The sequence below is a fragment of the Protopterus annectens genome, chromosome 3.part1, assembly GCF_019279795.1.
Source record: "Protopterus annectens isolate FY-2018-M chromosome 3.part1, PAN1.0, whole genome shotgun sequence".
NCBI lineage: Eukaryota > Metazoa > Chordata > Ceratodontiformes > Protopteridae > Protopterus > Protopterus annectens.
Window position 1 is genome coordinate 1,234,663,555 of NC_056732.1, and position 17,785 is coordinate 1,234,681,339.

Below are 17,785 nucleotides of genomic sequence, written 5' to 3' on the forward strand. Positions count from 1 at the left end.
TGAAGAGAAATAGTTAACTGTAAAAATTACTTCACCTCTAATAAGATGATAATATAAATAATTCTAGTTGAACTTTTCATGTCATTCTGAATACCTTAACCTTTTAAATCCCAAACATTTGTAGTGAAGAATATTCGAATATGTTCCAGATTCACCAAACATTCTCTTGAATATGTAGAGAAGTTAGCATTATAATCATTTGGTTCTTATAGGTAGAAATCAGAACACATTTCCCTGGATAGCTTTAACTTCTATGTATGATCTCATTAACACTGGCAGAGAAGTCAGGATTCTCTATTATTGTGTATAAATGTCTGTGTCTTATTGCATCATCCAGAATACACGGGGTAATGCGGGTACTGGTTATTCTTTGTCACAAAGTGCATGACATGGCCTTTATTTGTATTTAATTTAAGGCTGCTACTTGTCCATTTGTACAAATTATGTAAATAATTGTGCTAGACTGGTTGATCCCCACTTTTAGCGATAATTGCACCCAGCCTGTAACCATCAATAAAAGTAGAACAACATATGTTGCTGCTATATTTTGCTGGGATAGAGTAAACAATAAGTGTCCAGTACCAACTGCTGTGCTACACTATAGTTGATATTTTTGCAGTTAATTGCTTCAAGTCTCAACTATGTGTGATCCAACAGAAACTAAACTGTCTAAATCTAAAAATCACGCAGCCCTACAATATCACGATACTTAACATAACCAATTAATGTACAGTAGTCATTTTTTCAAGATGGTGCTGGGCACCATTGTCATTCTGATGTTGAGGATCCCCACCCAAGTTTCTGAGTCATCTTTTCCATGTTCTCTGAGTCTTATAACCTCAAAACAAAGTGCATATGTGAAAGGCATTTCCAAAGTACTAAAATATCGATAGCATGAATCATAAAGTGTTACTCATACCATTTCAAGATGTGATAAGATATTGCACTGTTATATGTAAAGCTGCCATGGTATTAACCAAATTAAGCCACTGTGCTCAGATTCTGACCCACAGGAGACAGGGTGTTTTGTGATTGTGTGTAGTGTGTCTGCATAACTGAGTTATTTACATCTTTTAGTAAGATATATGAAAAGGAAAGCAATTATAAGGTTGGGCAGTATTTGTGCAAGATTTGTAAGAGGGGACACAGAGATAATAAAGGTTGTTTTGTAACCTATTATTCTCCCTTTGTGGAAGGTATAGCTCATATTTTGCAAAAGTACTGGTATAATAGTGACTTCACAGAGCATTTCAGCTCTCTGAAATTTAAACATTTTTATCGTAGTGCACCAAGTATTGGTGATAGGGTTGTGACAGGGTTATGTGTTCCTTACTAGTTAGAGGTGATAATGTGAACACAGTATGCAAGGGGTGTGCAGTCTGTCCTTTATTCTCAGTAGTTCAAGGGTAAATATTAATGGGTATTTGTTTAGACTATAGAAATTGTTATTTAGAGGGTGTAGTTTATCGTCTTAAATGCCTAAGTAAAAAATGCTGTATAGGGTAGACTTCTTGACAAGCAAGTAAAAGAGTGCAAGACCATATTAGGGACATACTTAATGGGGTTATTACAAGACCACTGGTGATGCACTTTAGGGAGAGCTATAGTCAGGATTACAGTATGTTAAAGTTTTTTTTATAATGTTTGTTTGCTTGTCAGTGTCCTCCATTGTTAAATGTTTCAGATATACTTTTAAAAAGGAAGCTTGGTATATATATTCTTTTCTTTTGCAACTTTGCAGTCAAAAGGCATTAATAATTAATTATTAATGAAATATTTATTATAACTTTTTTCTGTTTAATATACGTTTCCCCTTATATATAGCTTTTGAACAATTTATGTAATTATGTAATTTGTTTGGTAATTGATAGAACACCCTATATATAATGTTTGAAGCTTTGATGTTTTAGTATCTTGGAAGGCTTAATGCTGAGTTGCTATTTCTGTTTGGTTCAATAAAAGTGATTTTAAGTGCCAAAGTGTTTATGTTTAGAAAATATTAAGGGATTTGTTTGGCACTAAATTAGTAAAAGAGTGGAACTGGTAATAAAACTGATTATACCTGTGCCAGATTAAAAGCTTCCAAGTAGTAGTAGAGTTTTTGCTGAAATTGTTTGCACTAAAGTATGTAGTGCTTGCTGTAAGGAAAACCACCACATGTGCTTATTAAATAAATATATAAATAAATGAATAAATCATCCTTATCCATCAGTTATGCTATTTGTCTTACCTGCATCCCCATGTACTGATGTTAAGAGGTGCCCAATCCTTTAACGTCGACTCCCCATTTGAGACAGTGATAGATACCCAGTGTCATCATTTGAAATGAGGAAATGGTCCTCTTTTTTTATATTACAAGTGAGGTTTAATGTAAATAAGTAAATTCTGATGTCCATTTTGTGTAATAGTGACAGTGTGCCCAGTGTTCCAGTTTCAACTCATTTACAGGGGTAGATGGTAAATCTTCATTGTTACCTAAAGTAAAGAACATTCTCAGTGTTTATTCTGAATGATGACATCGTCAGTAATAATCTCTTTCTACTACTTTAGAGCCTCAGCTCCATAACTCTTCCCCCATGCGTATTACCTAGAACCATGGGAACTAGTATCTTTTTCAGACAGCATCCACATTTTCATCATAAAAGGTACGTGCAAAGCAGACTGCTTTTTTGTTGGCGTTTCACTGTCTTTGCAAAGCAGACTGCTTTTGTGTTGGCGTTTCATTGTCTTTGCACAGCAGACTGCTTTTGTGTTGGCGTTTCATTGTCTTTGCACAGCAGACTGTTTTTGTGATGGCGCTTCATTGTCTTTGCACAGCAGACTGCTTTTGTGTTGGTGCTTCATTGTTTTTGCACAGCAGACTGCTTTTGTGTTGGCGCTTCTTTGTCTTTGCACAGCAGACTGCTTTTGTGTTGATGTTTCATTGTCTTTGCACAGCAAACTTCTTTTGGGGTGGCGTTTCATTGTCTTTGCACAGCAGACTGCTGTTGTGTTGGTGTTTCATTGTCTTTACACAGCGGACTGCTTTTGGGTTGGCATTTCATTGTCTTTGCACAGCAGACTGCTTTTGGGTTGGCATTTCATTGTCTTTGCACAGCAGACTGCTTTTGTGTTTGCATTTCATTGTCTTTGCACGGCAGACTGCTTTTGGGTTGGCGTTTCATTGTCTTTGCACAGCAGACTGCTTTTGGGTTGACATTTCATTGTCTTTGCACAGCAGACTGCTGTTGTGTTGGCGTTTCATTGTCTTTTCACAGCAGACTGCTGTTGTGTTGGCATTTCATTCAGAGGCCTGCATTACGAGCTGTGATACTGACATTGTACAGAATGGGGCAGCACATATGCCTGTTGTACTGGTGATCCAGATTTGAACAGTGACCTGTTTAGCAGAAAACACCCAAAGGAAAAGGGAATCATACTGATGGTAAGCACTTCTCCTTCCTAAGGAACACAGATGAGAAGGATGGAGTTCCCAACCCTTGATATGACTACCTTTCTGGAGACTAGGAGGGGGAGTATCCATATTCATCAAAGATACCCACACCTCCAGGTTAGTGGCACTGCACGAAGCATCGGAGACCATCCATGTGCAACTAACAGTGGGCAAAACTGCCTTTCAGTTTGTAGCCTGCTACAGACCACCCTCCCAAACTCAGGAACCCCACTCAGCTTTCCTGAGAACACTGGAGAATATGAAGGTCTCTCCAAACACCATCATATTGGGTGACTTCAACTACCCAAACATAAACTGGGAGCACTACTCAAGCCCCAACACCCTTGCCCAACGGTTCCTAGAATTTATAAACTCAAATGCTATGGAACAACTGGTCACCACTCCCACAAGAGGGAAAAACATATTGGACCTGATCATCACCAACATAGGGACTCTATGTTCCATACCAGAGATATACCCCTCATTGGTAAGATCTGACCATAAATTAATCTCACTGGACATTCATATCCCGTCCCCATCCCCAGCCAAGGAAATCACGGTGAAGAACTTCTCAAACGCAAACTTCACATTTCTCAAAACCCGAGGTGGAATCCTTCAAAACCCCCAGGCCAGTGGAAAATGCTGCCCAAACCGCAGAATCCTTTACAAACGCATTCTATGGACACCTACAGGAATGCATGGATCGTGCTATCCCAAATAAAACCAAGAGTCACTCTCTAAAGGCAGGAGACCTGTCTGGTGGACCCCAGCCATAAATAAGCTGTACAACAGAAGGAAGAAGCTACTACATGATAAAGCAAAATCCCAAAAAGGGAAGGCATCTCTGATCAGTGCTAGCAAGAAACTACGATCCCTCATAAAATGATCTAAGGCCAGCTTCGAAAGAAAAATTGCACAAGACGCTAAAGATAATCACAAGGCCTTCTTTAGTTATGTCAGGAACCTGGGTGGCAACTCCCAGCTATGCTCTGAGTTAGTGCAAAATGACAACAAATACACCGAACCCACAGACATTGCCAACATCCTGGCAAACCGGTTCAGTGCAAACTTCTCCCCCCCCTTCCCCCCAAAAGAGCAAATGTCTATCCCAACAGAGTGTAGCCTCCCTGACATCACAGATGCACAGGTGAGAGCTGCCCTCTCCAAAGCAAAAAACACAGCATCAATGGGACCGGACGGTGTCCCGGGCTGCGTCTTACACGAGCTCCAAGAAGAACTGAACCCTCACATAAAGTCACTGTTCAATCTCAGCCTTACTACAGGATATGTACCCAAGGAATGGCATACAGCAACAGTGGTCCCACTCCACAAAGGTGGTGCCACAATGGACCTCGGAAACTATCGCCCTATAAGCCTGACTAGCCTGGTCTGCAAAGCTATGGAGCGTATCATCATGGAACTCATAAACAAAGACATTGGGAACCTCCAAACACTGGATCCTACCCAATTCGGCTTTGTTAAGGGCAGATCTTGCCTCTTGAACCTGGTCGACTTCTTTGAAACCGTCACCAAGGCCATAGATGAAGGGAAGGTAGTCCACACAGCCTACCTGGACCTCGCAAAAGCCTTCGACACAATACCCCACTCGGGCATCATAAATAAGCTCACCAGCTTAAATATCAACCCCTATGTCACAAGATGGGTTGCAAACTGGCTCAGGGATAGAACCCACATGGTCAGAATTGCAGGTGCCATGTCAGACTCCTAAGCCAGTTACAAGTGGTGTCCCACAAGGCTCAGTCCTGGGACCTCTCTTGTTCGGTATATATTTCTCTGAGGTACAGGCTAACATGGGAGGACTATGGCTGACCAAGTTCGCAGATGACTGTAAACTGGGTGCCATAATCGACTCGCTGACTGACACAAGCATCCACCAAAAGGGTCTCACAGAGACGGATAACTGGTGCCAGAGCCATGGCCTAAAGCTAAATGCCAAAAAGTGCATAGTCATCCCCTTTGGGAAAAACAAAGTGCCCACAAATTACCACATAGGTGGTAATCCATTAAGTACGGAAGAAGTAATTAGGGATTTGGGGACCCAAGTAGATGGCAATCTCTCCTTTGACAATCACGTTGCCAAAGTGGTTAGAAAGACCTTCTATATAGCCCACCTTATCACGAAAGGGTTCACATCTAGATCAAGAGAGGTCATTGTGCCCCTCTACTCATCAGGCCCATAATTGAATACAATGCCCCATTTGGGATGTACCTTACCTGACACCTGCAGCAACTGGAAAGACCCCAAAAGTACCTCACCAAGAGAATCAAGGGACTCAAACAGATGCCCTACGCAGTTAGGCTAAAGAAACTCCAGCTCTACTCAGTTGCTTACCGCCTACTCAGAGGCGATCTGTGCCTGATGTATAAAGCCATGTCCAAACCAGAATTAATGGACATGCTCCACCTCAGGAAATCTAAATCCCTTAGAGCTACATGCTCCAGGGACTTAAACCTCAGCACATAAATAAATAGGACATGCTGGAGGGACAGATTCATATCCCAGAGGCTCCCCTCACTCTGGAACAAAATCCCAATCCATGTTAGGCAGAGCGATTTTAAGAAATTTTGCTGGAATTGTATCGGCTGAATTAGAGCAGGGTTTTAATTTCAAAAGGAGTTTTTTGATAAATGTGGTAGGGATGGGAGAGAGGTTAAATTCTGGGTAGGACTGTTGAGAGCATTTAGGTGGTAGTGTGTTAATATCTGGGGTTGCATGATCCATGGTTTGTAGGGTAATATGAGAGTTCTTAGGAATAGAATGTTGTGGGGGATAATGAGAAGAGGCAGTTGTAGGAATTGAATTATGTGAGAGAGGTAAGGTCTTTCAAATTTTGTTTTGCTTACTGAACAGAAGCCATTTTATCTTTCAAATTTTGTTTTGCTTACTGATTTAAATACAAACTTGCCGTCTAGTCTACATTATGCCTTAAATTTCCATCCTTATGTGAATAAGTTTAAAGAAAACAATTACTCTACGTACATTTAAAGCCTTTTGTTTATTGTTAGATACTAAGTAATGTATGCATGCCATATTTATTTTCCCCTTGTTTTTTTTAGCATCAGCATTCCTTCGACTCCTTTTCCTTTGTGCTTAAGATATTGAATATAACCCAGATGTTCTGCCTCATAACTTAATGGTTTAAGCCCATATAATTGTATTAAGCCATATTAGTAAGTGTGAGGAGTTTACTACATGGCTTCCATTATGTAATCTAAGCTTTTTATTAGTATACAGAGTATAATTAACGTTTTTGTAAGTGAAACAGAACCTGTATAAGTCAAGCTTGCAAGTAAAAGTTTCCAGCCATTTTGTGCATCTGGCAACAGCTATGATCCCAGGAGAAGTTAACAGTTTACATTTATAAAAAAAGTTCATTTTCTGTGAAAGTCAGCATCCCTCAAATATTCATGCAGTGGGTGGCACCTGCAGCATATACCTGCTTGTATGTAATGGTCAGTGTCAGTTTTTTTCTTGTTGTATGAAGGGGACATTACTCCTCATCAGCTACACATTACATTTGTTCATTCTTGCTCAGTAATTCTAAACAACATTGATACATTTCCATTTTTTTTATCCCCTTGGCCCTCATGTTAACTGACCCCAACACACAATGTCCACCCAGGGTCTATAATCTACTCTCCACCCCCTGGACTTGCTCCATTATTGCTGGGGCTGGATATGAATCCTGAGGGCATCCTTTTTGCTTGGCTTATCTGTGCTTCCAGCTGTTTTTTTTTCTTTAATGACATATCCACGCCCTTTCCCTGCTTCCTCATGCTCATTGATTACATCTAAGGGCAGCTCCTCTCTTTGGATCCCACCTCCCATTAGGTAGTATACTGAGAGTGCTTTCCCACCTTGGATGACCACACCCATTCATTCTCTCCCTCAGTCAGTCATCCAAGCTGCTAATTGAACCTTAGTCAGCTGGGCTGTAGCCAGGGCTTTATCCCTCTATGCCACTGGAGTGGCTGATAAATTAGCATTTTTTATTGTTGAATAATTCGACCAGAAAAAAATGACCACACTGCTTCAGTGACTATATTTTCCATCAGTCAGTTATTTGACTGCCATAGTTTAACTATTTCTGAAGATTGTTTTAAAACAAATTCATCTGCTAGTAGTTGTCACTGTTGGTGTCAAATTTTGTATTCACATTTTTTGTTTATTCTTACCTAACGGTCAATATAGCTTTAAAGTGACTGTTCTTTGATGTTTTATTAAGTTGTTTCCTAAATCCTGCATATCAGTCAAATATCTCTCTCCCATAGCGAATGTTACAGAAAGTGTGCTTAGCTGCAAATACATATTGCTGTTCATTTATGAAGCCCCATATCCTTGCAGCTTTATAAATGAGTGCCGGTACTGCATTTCTGCCCCATCAGCACCTGCAAATTGTGCCCCCTAATAACTTGCATCCAGGGCATCTGCCTCCTTTGCCATTCCCTAGTTACAGCTCTGATGCTAGGTCACCATAAAAAAGTTGGTGAAATTAATAAACTGTGGAATACTGTCATGAGATCTAGTGCCACCCACAAAATAGATAAGCACCCTCACCAGTTTGATCTGTTTTTGTGATATAGATATAGATCAGTTGTAGTTATTAATCAGAAAAGAGCAGAGTCTGGTGTAAGCAGTTAGAGTGTTAAAGTAAGGAAGTAGAAGGCTTGAAACTCAGGCATGTGCTCACTGGGACAGCACAGGACGGCAATTTGGAAGAATCTCCAGCTGCAGAGAGTTTATAGGCACAGTCTGTCTTCTGTCATCATCAGCAGGAAACTCTCTTCTGTCTCTACTTTTTAAGCTACCTCTTGCCTGACTTCTGTTAGGTACGACATTTAGGAATAGCCCTTTCATCTGTTTGTCTCTTTTCTGGCAAGAACTTTTAGGAGGGAAGGGAGGCCGAGATTGCTTTGATCTTTGCATTCCTTTATCTCTGAGGCAGGTATACAAAGGCCCTTACAAGAATCTAGCTCATAATTGTGCATAAGCCCTGCATCTGAGGTAAGGGTCTCCACTGCCTTTCTTATGATATTCTGTAGATGCTGCAGTGGCGTTGGTGATTTAGAACCCCACGTTCTTCCATTTCTTGAAAGGCTGACTAGGTGAGCTAGCTTCTTACATTTATGTTACTAGCTGGTCCTTTGGCATCTGGACTTTTACTGCAATTCCACTCAGCAACATTATAGGTGGATGGCATACTCCATCAGAAATAGGCCGGCCTTAATTCTAATCTTTACTTCATTTGTACCCTTAAAGTGACTGGAGCTTCCTGTACAGCATCAGTATCTTACATTACATTCTTATAAGGATTTATTTCTTAATTGGGTAGATAAACTGATCCAAAAGGACTTTAATAGTTGTGACCTGGGTCAGTGCTATTTGGATCTTTTCCAGCATCCTATATTTTTATGGTTCCTGGCTCAAATCCTTGCAATTGCTCGATGCAGCTTATGGGCTGTATCTTCATTTTCGATTGACTACAGATGTAATTACACCAGCAAGCTTTGTTTGACCCAGTCCCTGTTTTATTGCACATATAGCTTTTGTTAATTAATTGTATTGCCTTCGTTTGCATCAGTCATTTAGCATCATGTACTGATGCTATAAAAAAGAGAGGAGCTAGAGAGGAGTTGTGGTATTATATGAGGAAGTCGGGAGTGTCAGAGAAGTATGTAAGAGTGGCACAGGATATGTACTAGGGTAGTGTGACAGCGGTGAGGTCTGTGGTGAGAGTGACGTATGCGTTTAAGGTGGAGGTGGGATTACATCAAAGATCAGCTCTGAGCCCTTTCTTATTTGCAGTGGTGATGAACAGGTTGACAGACGAGATCAGACAGGAGTTCCCGTGGACTGTGATGTTTGCAGATGACATTGTGATCTGTAGTGAGAGTAAGGAACAGGTGGAGGAGACCCTGGAGAGATGGAGATATACTCTAGAGAAGAAGATGAATGAAGGTCAGCAGGACCAAGACAGAATATATGTGTGTGAATGAGAGGGAGGATAGAGGAATGGTGAGGATGCAGGGAGTAGAGGTGGTGAAGGTGGATGAGTTTAAATACTTGGGATCAACAGTTCAGAGTAATGGTGAGTCTGGAAGAGAGGTGAAGAAGAGAGTACAGGCAGGATGGAGTGGGTGGAGAAGAGTGTCAGGAGTGATTTGTGACAGACGAGTACCAGTAAGAGTGAAAGGGGAAGGTCTACAGGAGAGTAGTGAGACCAGCTATGTTATATGGGTTGGAGACAGTGGCATTGACAAAAAGGGTGAAGTTAGAGCTGGATGTGGCAGAGTTAAAGATGTTAAGATTTGCACTGGGTGTGATGAGGGTGGACAGGATTAGGAATAAGTATATTAGAGGGTCAGCCCAGGTTGGAAGGTTTGGAGACAAAGCCAGAGAGGCAATATTACGTTGGTTTGGACATGTACTGAGGAGGGATGCTGAGTATATTGGGAAGAAGATGCTAGGAATTAAGCTACCAGGTAACAGGAAAAAGAGGAAGGCCTAAGATAAGGTTTATGGATGTGGTGAGAGAGGAGGTTGGTGTGACAGAGCAAGATGCAGATTACAGGAAGAAATGGAAACAGATGATCCGCTGAGGCGACCCCTAATGGGAACAGCTGAAAGAAGATGATGATGATGACTGATGCTTTAAAAAGCTTACTTATTTGATGGGAAGAACATTACTGAAAGATAGCAAACATACTTATGGCTTTAAATAATTTGCTGTACTTGTTCTGTTGGGATGGACTAATTTTTGCTGGGCTGACAATTTAATTTTAAGATTGTATGACTTTCTGAGCATAGATAAACATCAGGGGTATGTTTCCATATAAATGCTTTTCTTTGAATATGTTAAATTGTTGTTTGGAGACATGGTTTTGTTATAGTACTAGCAGACAAGACAGCAGTGTTTTTCTTTTTTTAAGGAAACGATATTTTTATTGTTACATCTTCTGTTTTAAATGAGTTCAACTAACAACAATTGTGTTCTTAAATATTGCAGAAATATGGCGGCATAGGTTTATATATTAAATCATACTTTTTTATTTCTGTTTTCAGGGACTGGTTAAAATCTTCTCAGGCCCTAAACCTATGCTCTACAGTTTCCAAACTTCTCTGCCTCATTTGCCTGTTCCACCAGTAAAAAAGACAGTGAAAAGGGTAAGCTAAAGTATTGTGAAGTTTGCCATTTTTTTAACTTAATTTGGAAGAAAGTAAGCTCTTAAGATGACTCTTTTTCAAAGTCTTATAGTGATGATTAGGTATTTTGGAGTTATTTTAATTTATTAAATACTAATGATTTCTCATTAACAAGGAAATCAGAAAAGATGCTTGGGAAAAGCACCCGTTCCTCTCTAATTGGTTGGTTAGCTTACCACTGCATTATGTCAGCTGACACAGCCTGGCCATTTTTCCATGGTGATTTCACTACTGTAGTCCACATATCCAGTTACAAGGCGTATTACTGTACAACAGTAGATCACAGCTGTACTGCCAAGAGAGCTGTCTGCCCTGCAGTTGTCAGACTTGTCATGTCTGACACCACAGCTTATTGTATTTCCAAAGACAGTAATTGTTGAACCAGAGTATTTCTTAAGAAGGTTTTTGTAAATATTTAGAATTGAGGGATGGTCCATTTCCTCCTGCATTTCTGATTGTAAGCCAACTAATTGAGGAAAACTAACCTCATCTCATGCAATAGCTACAGTGTATTGGAAAGAACTATTGTATATCACTTTAACTGGATGGAACCAATTCCATTAAGCCACTGTTTGCAAGAAAACTGTAAAATTTCTACATTGTTTTAAAAATTAACTTTGGAGTATTTTAGATGTTACTACTATGGGAAACCTGTTAGTGTAATTGCTTTCAAGAACATATATTCTGAACAGGAAGTGCCCATCCATGTATCTTCAGAAGGACGTCTGCTTTTATTATTAATATATTTCCAGATTAGTATAATGAGTTGATTATGCCAGTAATAAATAGCATTATTATTCCTGTTAAGCTTGGCATTTACATCATAACTATTCCAAGACAATGCATTTTCTTAAGTGTGAGATTTGTGATAAAGCATTAATTGTTTAGGAAGAAATATGTAAATGGTAAGACCTTATTTTAAAAGGGCCTCTGCAGTGGCAGTAGTTGAAGTTTACTCTTTTGTGGACTCTTTCAGCACCAAATTATTTTATTCTACAACTCCTTCATTATGGTGGGAGGTGCATGCACCCCCTGCCAACACCTGTTTTGATATCATCCACTGATATAGAGACTTCACCCATGCTGCCATTTCATTTCAGCCACTCACACAATTTAGGTCTTGATTGTAGCATATGTGGTAGCAAAGCTCCTACTTTTGATGCATAAAAATCTGACACTTCCAGGTGTCCTTAAATTCCACAGATCATTAGCGTGCACCTGTGTCAGCATTGTTACAAGTGTGTGGTTAAATTTCCCAGGTCATGAGAATGCACCTGTGCCAGCACTGTTACACACATCCTTAAATCCCCCAGATCACTATGGTGCACCTTTGCCAGCACTTCTGTTGTGGCAGGGGAAAACACAACATGAAGTATTGCCTCAAGTGCTGGAATTTTAATGCAGCTACCTGTAGGAGAAGGAGGCAGTAGAAGCTTGAGGCCTATCTCACTGCTCAGAAGATGACACTTTGAGAGGGTAAACATGTTGAGCATTAGCCAGGGGATCCCTTACATAATTGTAGGCATGGCAGGCGTAAGCCTGACATGAAAGCCCAGGCCACTTCATTTGTACCACAGCTGGTGTTGTGTAGTTTGCTTTGTGCTCAAAATGTAACATTTTCTATGTAGGTAAAACTGAAAGAAGATTGCAGGAATCTACTTACGAGCATTTAAGTTGAATTAACAAATGTGACAATACCAGTTCTTTATCCAAACATTTGGCTACATGCAAAGATTTCAAAAGTATCTAAAAATTTTAGAGGGGGATAACTGGCAGAATTTACTTTTCTGTAAAGAATTGCACAGTGCCGTGTTTAAATGGTAATGTATCTGTTAACATTGTATTAAGAATGAAAGCTGATAGGCTCTGATGTCGTTGGAGCACACCCCCTTATTACTCTTGTGTGGTATTTACTTGCCTCACTTGTGTGATTTTATTTTGATGAAGTCTTGGTTCTTTTAAGGATGAAACCACTAAATAGGTAAACTTTTAGAAGACTGTGTGTAGTTTTGGGTTTTCTTACTTTGATACGCACAGACACACACAGACAGACAGAGACAGACACTTAGGTATATGTTAATAGACACACATGGACAGACAAAGAGACAGGTCATCACACACACATACACACCACACAAAAGTAATCACCCAGATTAGTACTATCTGCACTAGGTACAGTGATGTAACTTTACCCTGCTGGAATTCTTCCTTTGGGAACAATAACTGCAACATAACTAATAGCTGCATATGCTTATAGACTTTCTTCCCTGGTCAACATAGATCTTGCATAGTAGATGTCTGTGAATCACAATAGTATGCATGAATACCTGCAGAGTAGTGCAGTAGAATGCCTGAGGTATACTTTCCATAGGCTACCCCCAGTTACTACGCATTAACATGGATCTCCAGAAAACCTTGCTTCTCAGCAAAGCTTAAATCACAAACTCATTGCTTATTACCCCCCCCCTCGCATAGATTTGCATAGTACATAAGCTGTTTATGAATTCCACTGTGTCTTTCAAATAAATCTCGTTTGTGTGGCATATCAAAAATGCACTCTCTGACCCATCTCTGATATCCTTCAAAGATCAGTACTTGGACTCATCTTGTTTTTTCATCTTTTAAGCAGCCTTTATCCTTGACATCACAAATCTGTAACCCACATTATACTTTGATGGAGTAGCCCTACTTCTGATGTAGAACATCCATCAATGGAATCTTAGCTCTTTCTGGGCCTAAGTTTGCAAAGTAATTGTATTAGTAACTCTGTTAAAGCATGCAGTATATTACTTAGAATGCTGCCACAAAGTTAACTGAGCTGGTCCTAATGGTCACTGTATTAGCCCGTGTCTTTACATATTAATACCTAGGAGTCTGCAATGACCACACACTTAAATTCCCTTTAGTTTATGGTGCACACATTTATCAGTGTCACTGCTTGGTTTAAGTTACGCTTTTACTTCACACGTTTGCTGTTACAGAAATATAGACGTGATGATTGCTAAACATGCTGTAATGTTGTAGTTGAAATATGTTTTTTAATGTCACTAGTCTCTTCATGTAAAACATCAATTCCTTCACCAAAATGTCTCACTCTGTCACATTGGCTGACTCTATGGAAAACCACTGTATCTCAGTTCACTCCACTCACTCTCCTTATTGTGTTACTGTCTTTGACAGGATTGTCTTCCACATAAGCGCCTTCCAATTCAGACTGTTTTGACATATGTTTTCCTTTGATACAGACTGTCCATATACCATACTTTGTCGTTATACCCCAAGCCCTAGGGGATTCTTAATGTGTAGACTTTGCTTCTCTCTGATCATCAGCAAATGTACTTTTTCAAAACCAGGTCCAGTAATATCAGGCAGTCTCCAAGCTACCTTAGATTTAAATTCTGTTCCCCAGTTTGTCACTGCTGTTGAAATTTCTGCTAGAGACTTTTTTGTAAACAATTGTAGAGACAATGGCTGGATTTCTGGCTATTGGACTACCTACTCATCTTGTATGTAACTTTACTATGCTACACTTAACACTTCCTTTGTGGCTCATCTTAATCTGCTTTTGCTGTTTTCTCTTTTCTCCAATTTCCCTTATCCCCCTTTGTGTTGTCCCTGCTGTGCCCCATTCTCAGTGTTTAATTCTTTCAAATTTGTTCTGTCTTTTCAAGAAACTTACTAGGGTAGCATATTCGTGAAGCATTCGGCATCACTGTCTCACAGTGGTTGGTTGTCCAGTTATTCAACACAGTATACAAGAGATATACACACATAACTTCCTTGGAGGCAAAAATCTCACTTAAAAAATAAGGTTGTCAAAAACATACACACTATATCTTCCACACAAACTGCTCACAACACACACAGATCTCTTTATGCTGATGCACTTAAAAGACACCTTTCCAAGCCTCAAAGACCTCCTAAGCCATAAAACTGCAACACCTACCGTCAGCAGTCACTAAAAACACACACATCAAAAGCAAAAGCTAATACCATACATAAGCGTACACCCAATGATTCCCCAAGAACAAAGCTTATAAGGCAAGCACTTTACCTAGTTCTCTTGTTGAAGGGGAGTCTGTTTTATGACACATGCATATTTCTCTTATGGCTAAGTGCCAGGACTCCTAAACAAGAAACTCCACACCCTACAAGCTCTCCTCTCTCTGGAGAATGTAGACAAATGTGCTGTTACCAAGAGTTGGTTTAAAGCCGCAGAAAGTACTCCAGTAGTGGAAGGTTACAGTGGCTTCCACACATTTAGACCAACAGCAGCACAGGCAGGGGCTAAAGGTGCAAGTGTCTGAATCTACATTAGCACAAATACAACTCAAGTTTGGTTAAACAGTATGATATCCTGGAGTTCGTCCACATCTAAATCCCCATAGACAATGTTTCCTATCATATTCTGGTCAGCTACAGGCTGCTCTCTATGACCCACAAAGTTCACAACTGTTATCTAGACCTACCAGAGGCACTCATCATCCATCCAAATGCCCTGTTCATGGGGGACTTTAACTACCCCTGTACAGAGTGGGAAATGTACACTGCCTCTAACTCTCAGGCAAAATATTACATACATTTTATCAACACAAACATCCTGGACCCAGATAGTGCATTCTCCAACTATAGGATCAGACATATTGGTCATAGTAGTCACCAGCATGGGAGAGAGTTGACCCCCCAATGTCATGTGCTCATTGGTGAAGTCAGACTACAAAGCTGTCTCCCTTAAAATGAAATAAAAATCAACCCAGAAAACACAACTAAATCTGTAACAGTTAAGAATTATACTGAAGCAAACTACATCCTATTAAGCGACAGTTTGTCAAAATCCACTGCTCCCCCAAACCTCGAGAACACAGCAACTTATGCAGAATAATTTACAAAAACCCTGTACAACCTGTACAGACATGTAAATGGCTACACTGAGGCTGCTGTACCTACCAGAAGTAAGCCCAGATTTACATTGAAAACACACCTTTCTGGTGGAATACTTAACTTAACAAGCTATATAAGAAAAGAAAAAAGTCCTGGGTAAAATCAGAAAGAGCAGCTCTCTTACAGACGAGCTCTCTGATTCAACTAAACAAGAAACTTAGAGGTTTTATAAAGTCCAGCAAGGCCAGTTATGAGGTCAGAATAGCCTACCAGGCTAAGAACAATCACAAGGCCTTCTTCAGCTGTGGCAGGAACCATAAAGGTAATAGTGTGTAGAACTGGTGGTAAATGGCACAACCTTCACTGACCAGCTTGACTTAGCAAATCTACTGGCTGATAAGTTTAGGTCTAACTTCACCACCCCCACTACCTCCTGTGAAATCCCTTCTAGCATATCCCCTCAACTATCAACAGGGAGCAGTTCCTGGATGTATATGCTAAGGCCAAAAACACTTGAGGCACTCATCATCTACAGCTTCAAAATAGGTTACATGCCAGGTGAATGGAGAGCAACCGCAGTCATCCACTTTCATAAGAGGTCCTCTCATCAACTGATTCCAGCGACTACAGACCCATTAGTCTGATAAGTCTAATATACAAATTCATTTAAATGAATCCATAAAAACATTGGCAACCTACAGACTCTGGATCTATGCCAGTTTGTCTTTTTTAAGGGAAGATCTTATAGAATTCTTTGAGTGGGTCATGATGGCTGTGTGCGAGGGGAAAATGGTGCATGCCATCTACCTTGACCTGTCCAAGGTGTGTGATAAAAATACCTAACTCTGGTATTGTTAACAAACTCCCAGAACTAGGCATAAATCCCTACATAACTCCCTGGATTGCCAGCTGGCTGACCGATGGGATCCAAGAAGTCAGGATTGGTGAGACGACCTCTACCAAGAGACTGGCCACCAGTGGAGTTCTCCACGGCTCTGTGTTGGCCCTGCTCCTGTTTGGCATCTGCTTCTTGGAAGTTTAGGCTAAAGTCAAAGGTTTCTGGGATCATAGATTCCCCGTATGATACCAACATCCTACAAGAGTGTCTAACTTAAACAAATGACTAGTGTGAAAGCCATAGATTGAAACTCAGTGCAAAGAAATGCATTATAATGTCCTTTGGGAAAGCGTCCACCCAAGCTAATTACATCATTCATAAAACACCCTTAAGAGGTGATCCAATAGTTAAGGATCTGGGAACATATGCAAACAGTAACCAATATGTAGCCAAGATGGTACGAAATTTGCCCAACTCATAAGCAAGGGTATGACATGTAGGTCCAAGGAAATAATAGTACTACAGTACTCGGCCCTTATCAGACCCATCATTGAGTACAGTGCTCCTTTTAGCATTACTTAACCAGGCACTTGCAACAGCTGGAACACTCTCTCAAAGGTTCCTTGCCAGGAAAATCCAGGGTATGAATACCCTGTCCGTACACAGATTACCCTAATGTCCTATCTCTGTACTCAGTCAATCTATGTTTAGCTATGGTTAGCATACAAGGCATCTCCAGATCCAGCTCTGATGGATCTTTTGCACATCCACAAGACCACCAGCACCAGAAGCACTAGTTCCAAGGACCGAAACTTTTTCTGTGACATAAATTGGACCCACTGGATGGACCAACATGTGTCTCAAATGATCCCTGTGCTATGGAATAAGCTTCCTATCTACATGAAGAAAAGTTCATCCTTGACCCAATTCAAAAGAAACCTTGATCATTGGATGGAAAATCGCATATTCAACCCCAGCCTGGTCCTCATGTCTTTGATGGACAAAAGTCGACAGTAAGTAAATTAATCCCCAACTAACATACCCTCCACATAACCCTTAGTTACCTGATTATTAACATATCGTACCATATAGGCATCCAAGAACTCTGGTACAAAACTGAGTTGGGTTACATAGATAGGCTTGTAAAGACCCTCATGGTCGTTGGCCTAGTGTGAACCTATGTTTTAAGTTGGGGTGCTAGTGCATTCTTTATAGTGTACACATCTTCCTTGTGCCCATGTGGGCTTTCCCGAAATGTTTTGGTTTTGTTCCCACATCCCAAAGACATGCCACAAGTGAACTAGTTATCTTTTACCCGTAAGTGTGCATGCGGTATAAGAGTGAGGATGTGTATGCAACCTGTAATGGGAAGGCACCCCATTTATAGGTTCATAGATGTATATGAGTC

The 17,785-nt window shown here is 40.3% G+C and overlaps 1 protein-coding gene across 1 annotated transcript in view; it reads left to right on the top strand.

Annotated features, from left to right (window-relative positions):
* CPT1A (carnitine palmitoyltransferase 1A) overlaps positions 1-17,785 on the top strand; it is an 849,468-nt gene that overhangs the window by 255,271 nt on the left and 576,412 nt on the right. The window contains exon 5 of the mRNA XM_044067299.1: positions 10,518-10,619. Coding sequence (XP_043923234.1) covers positions 10,518-10,619 — 102 coding nt within the window. The remainder of the gene's footprint in view (positions 1-10,517; positions 10,620-17,785) is intronic.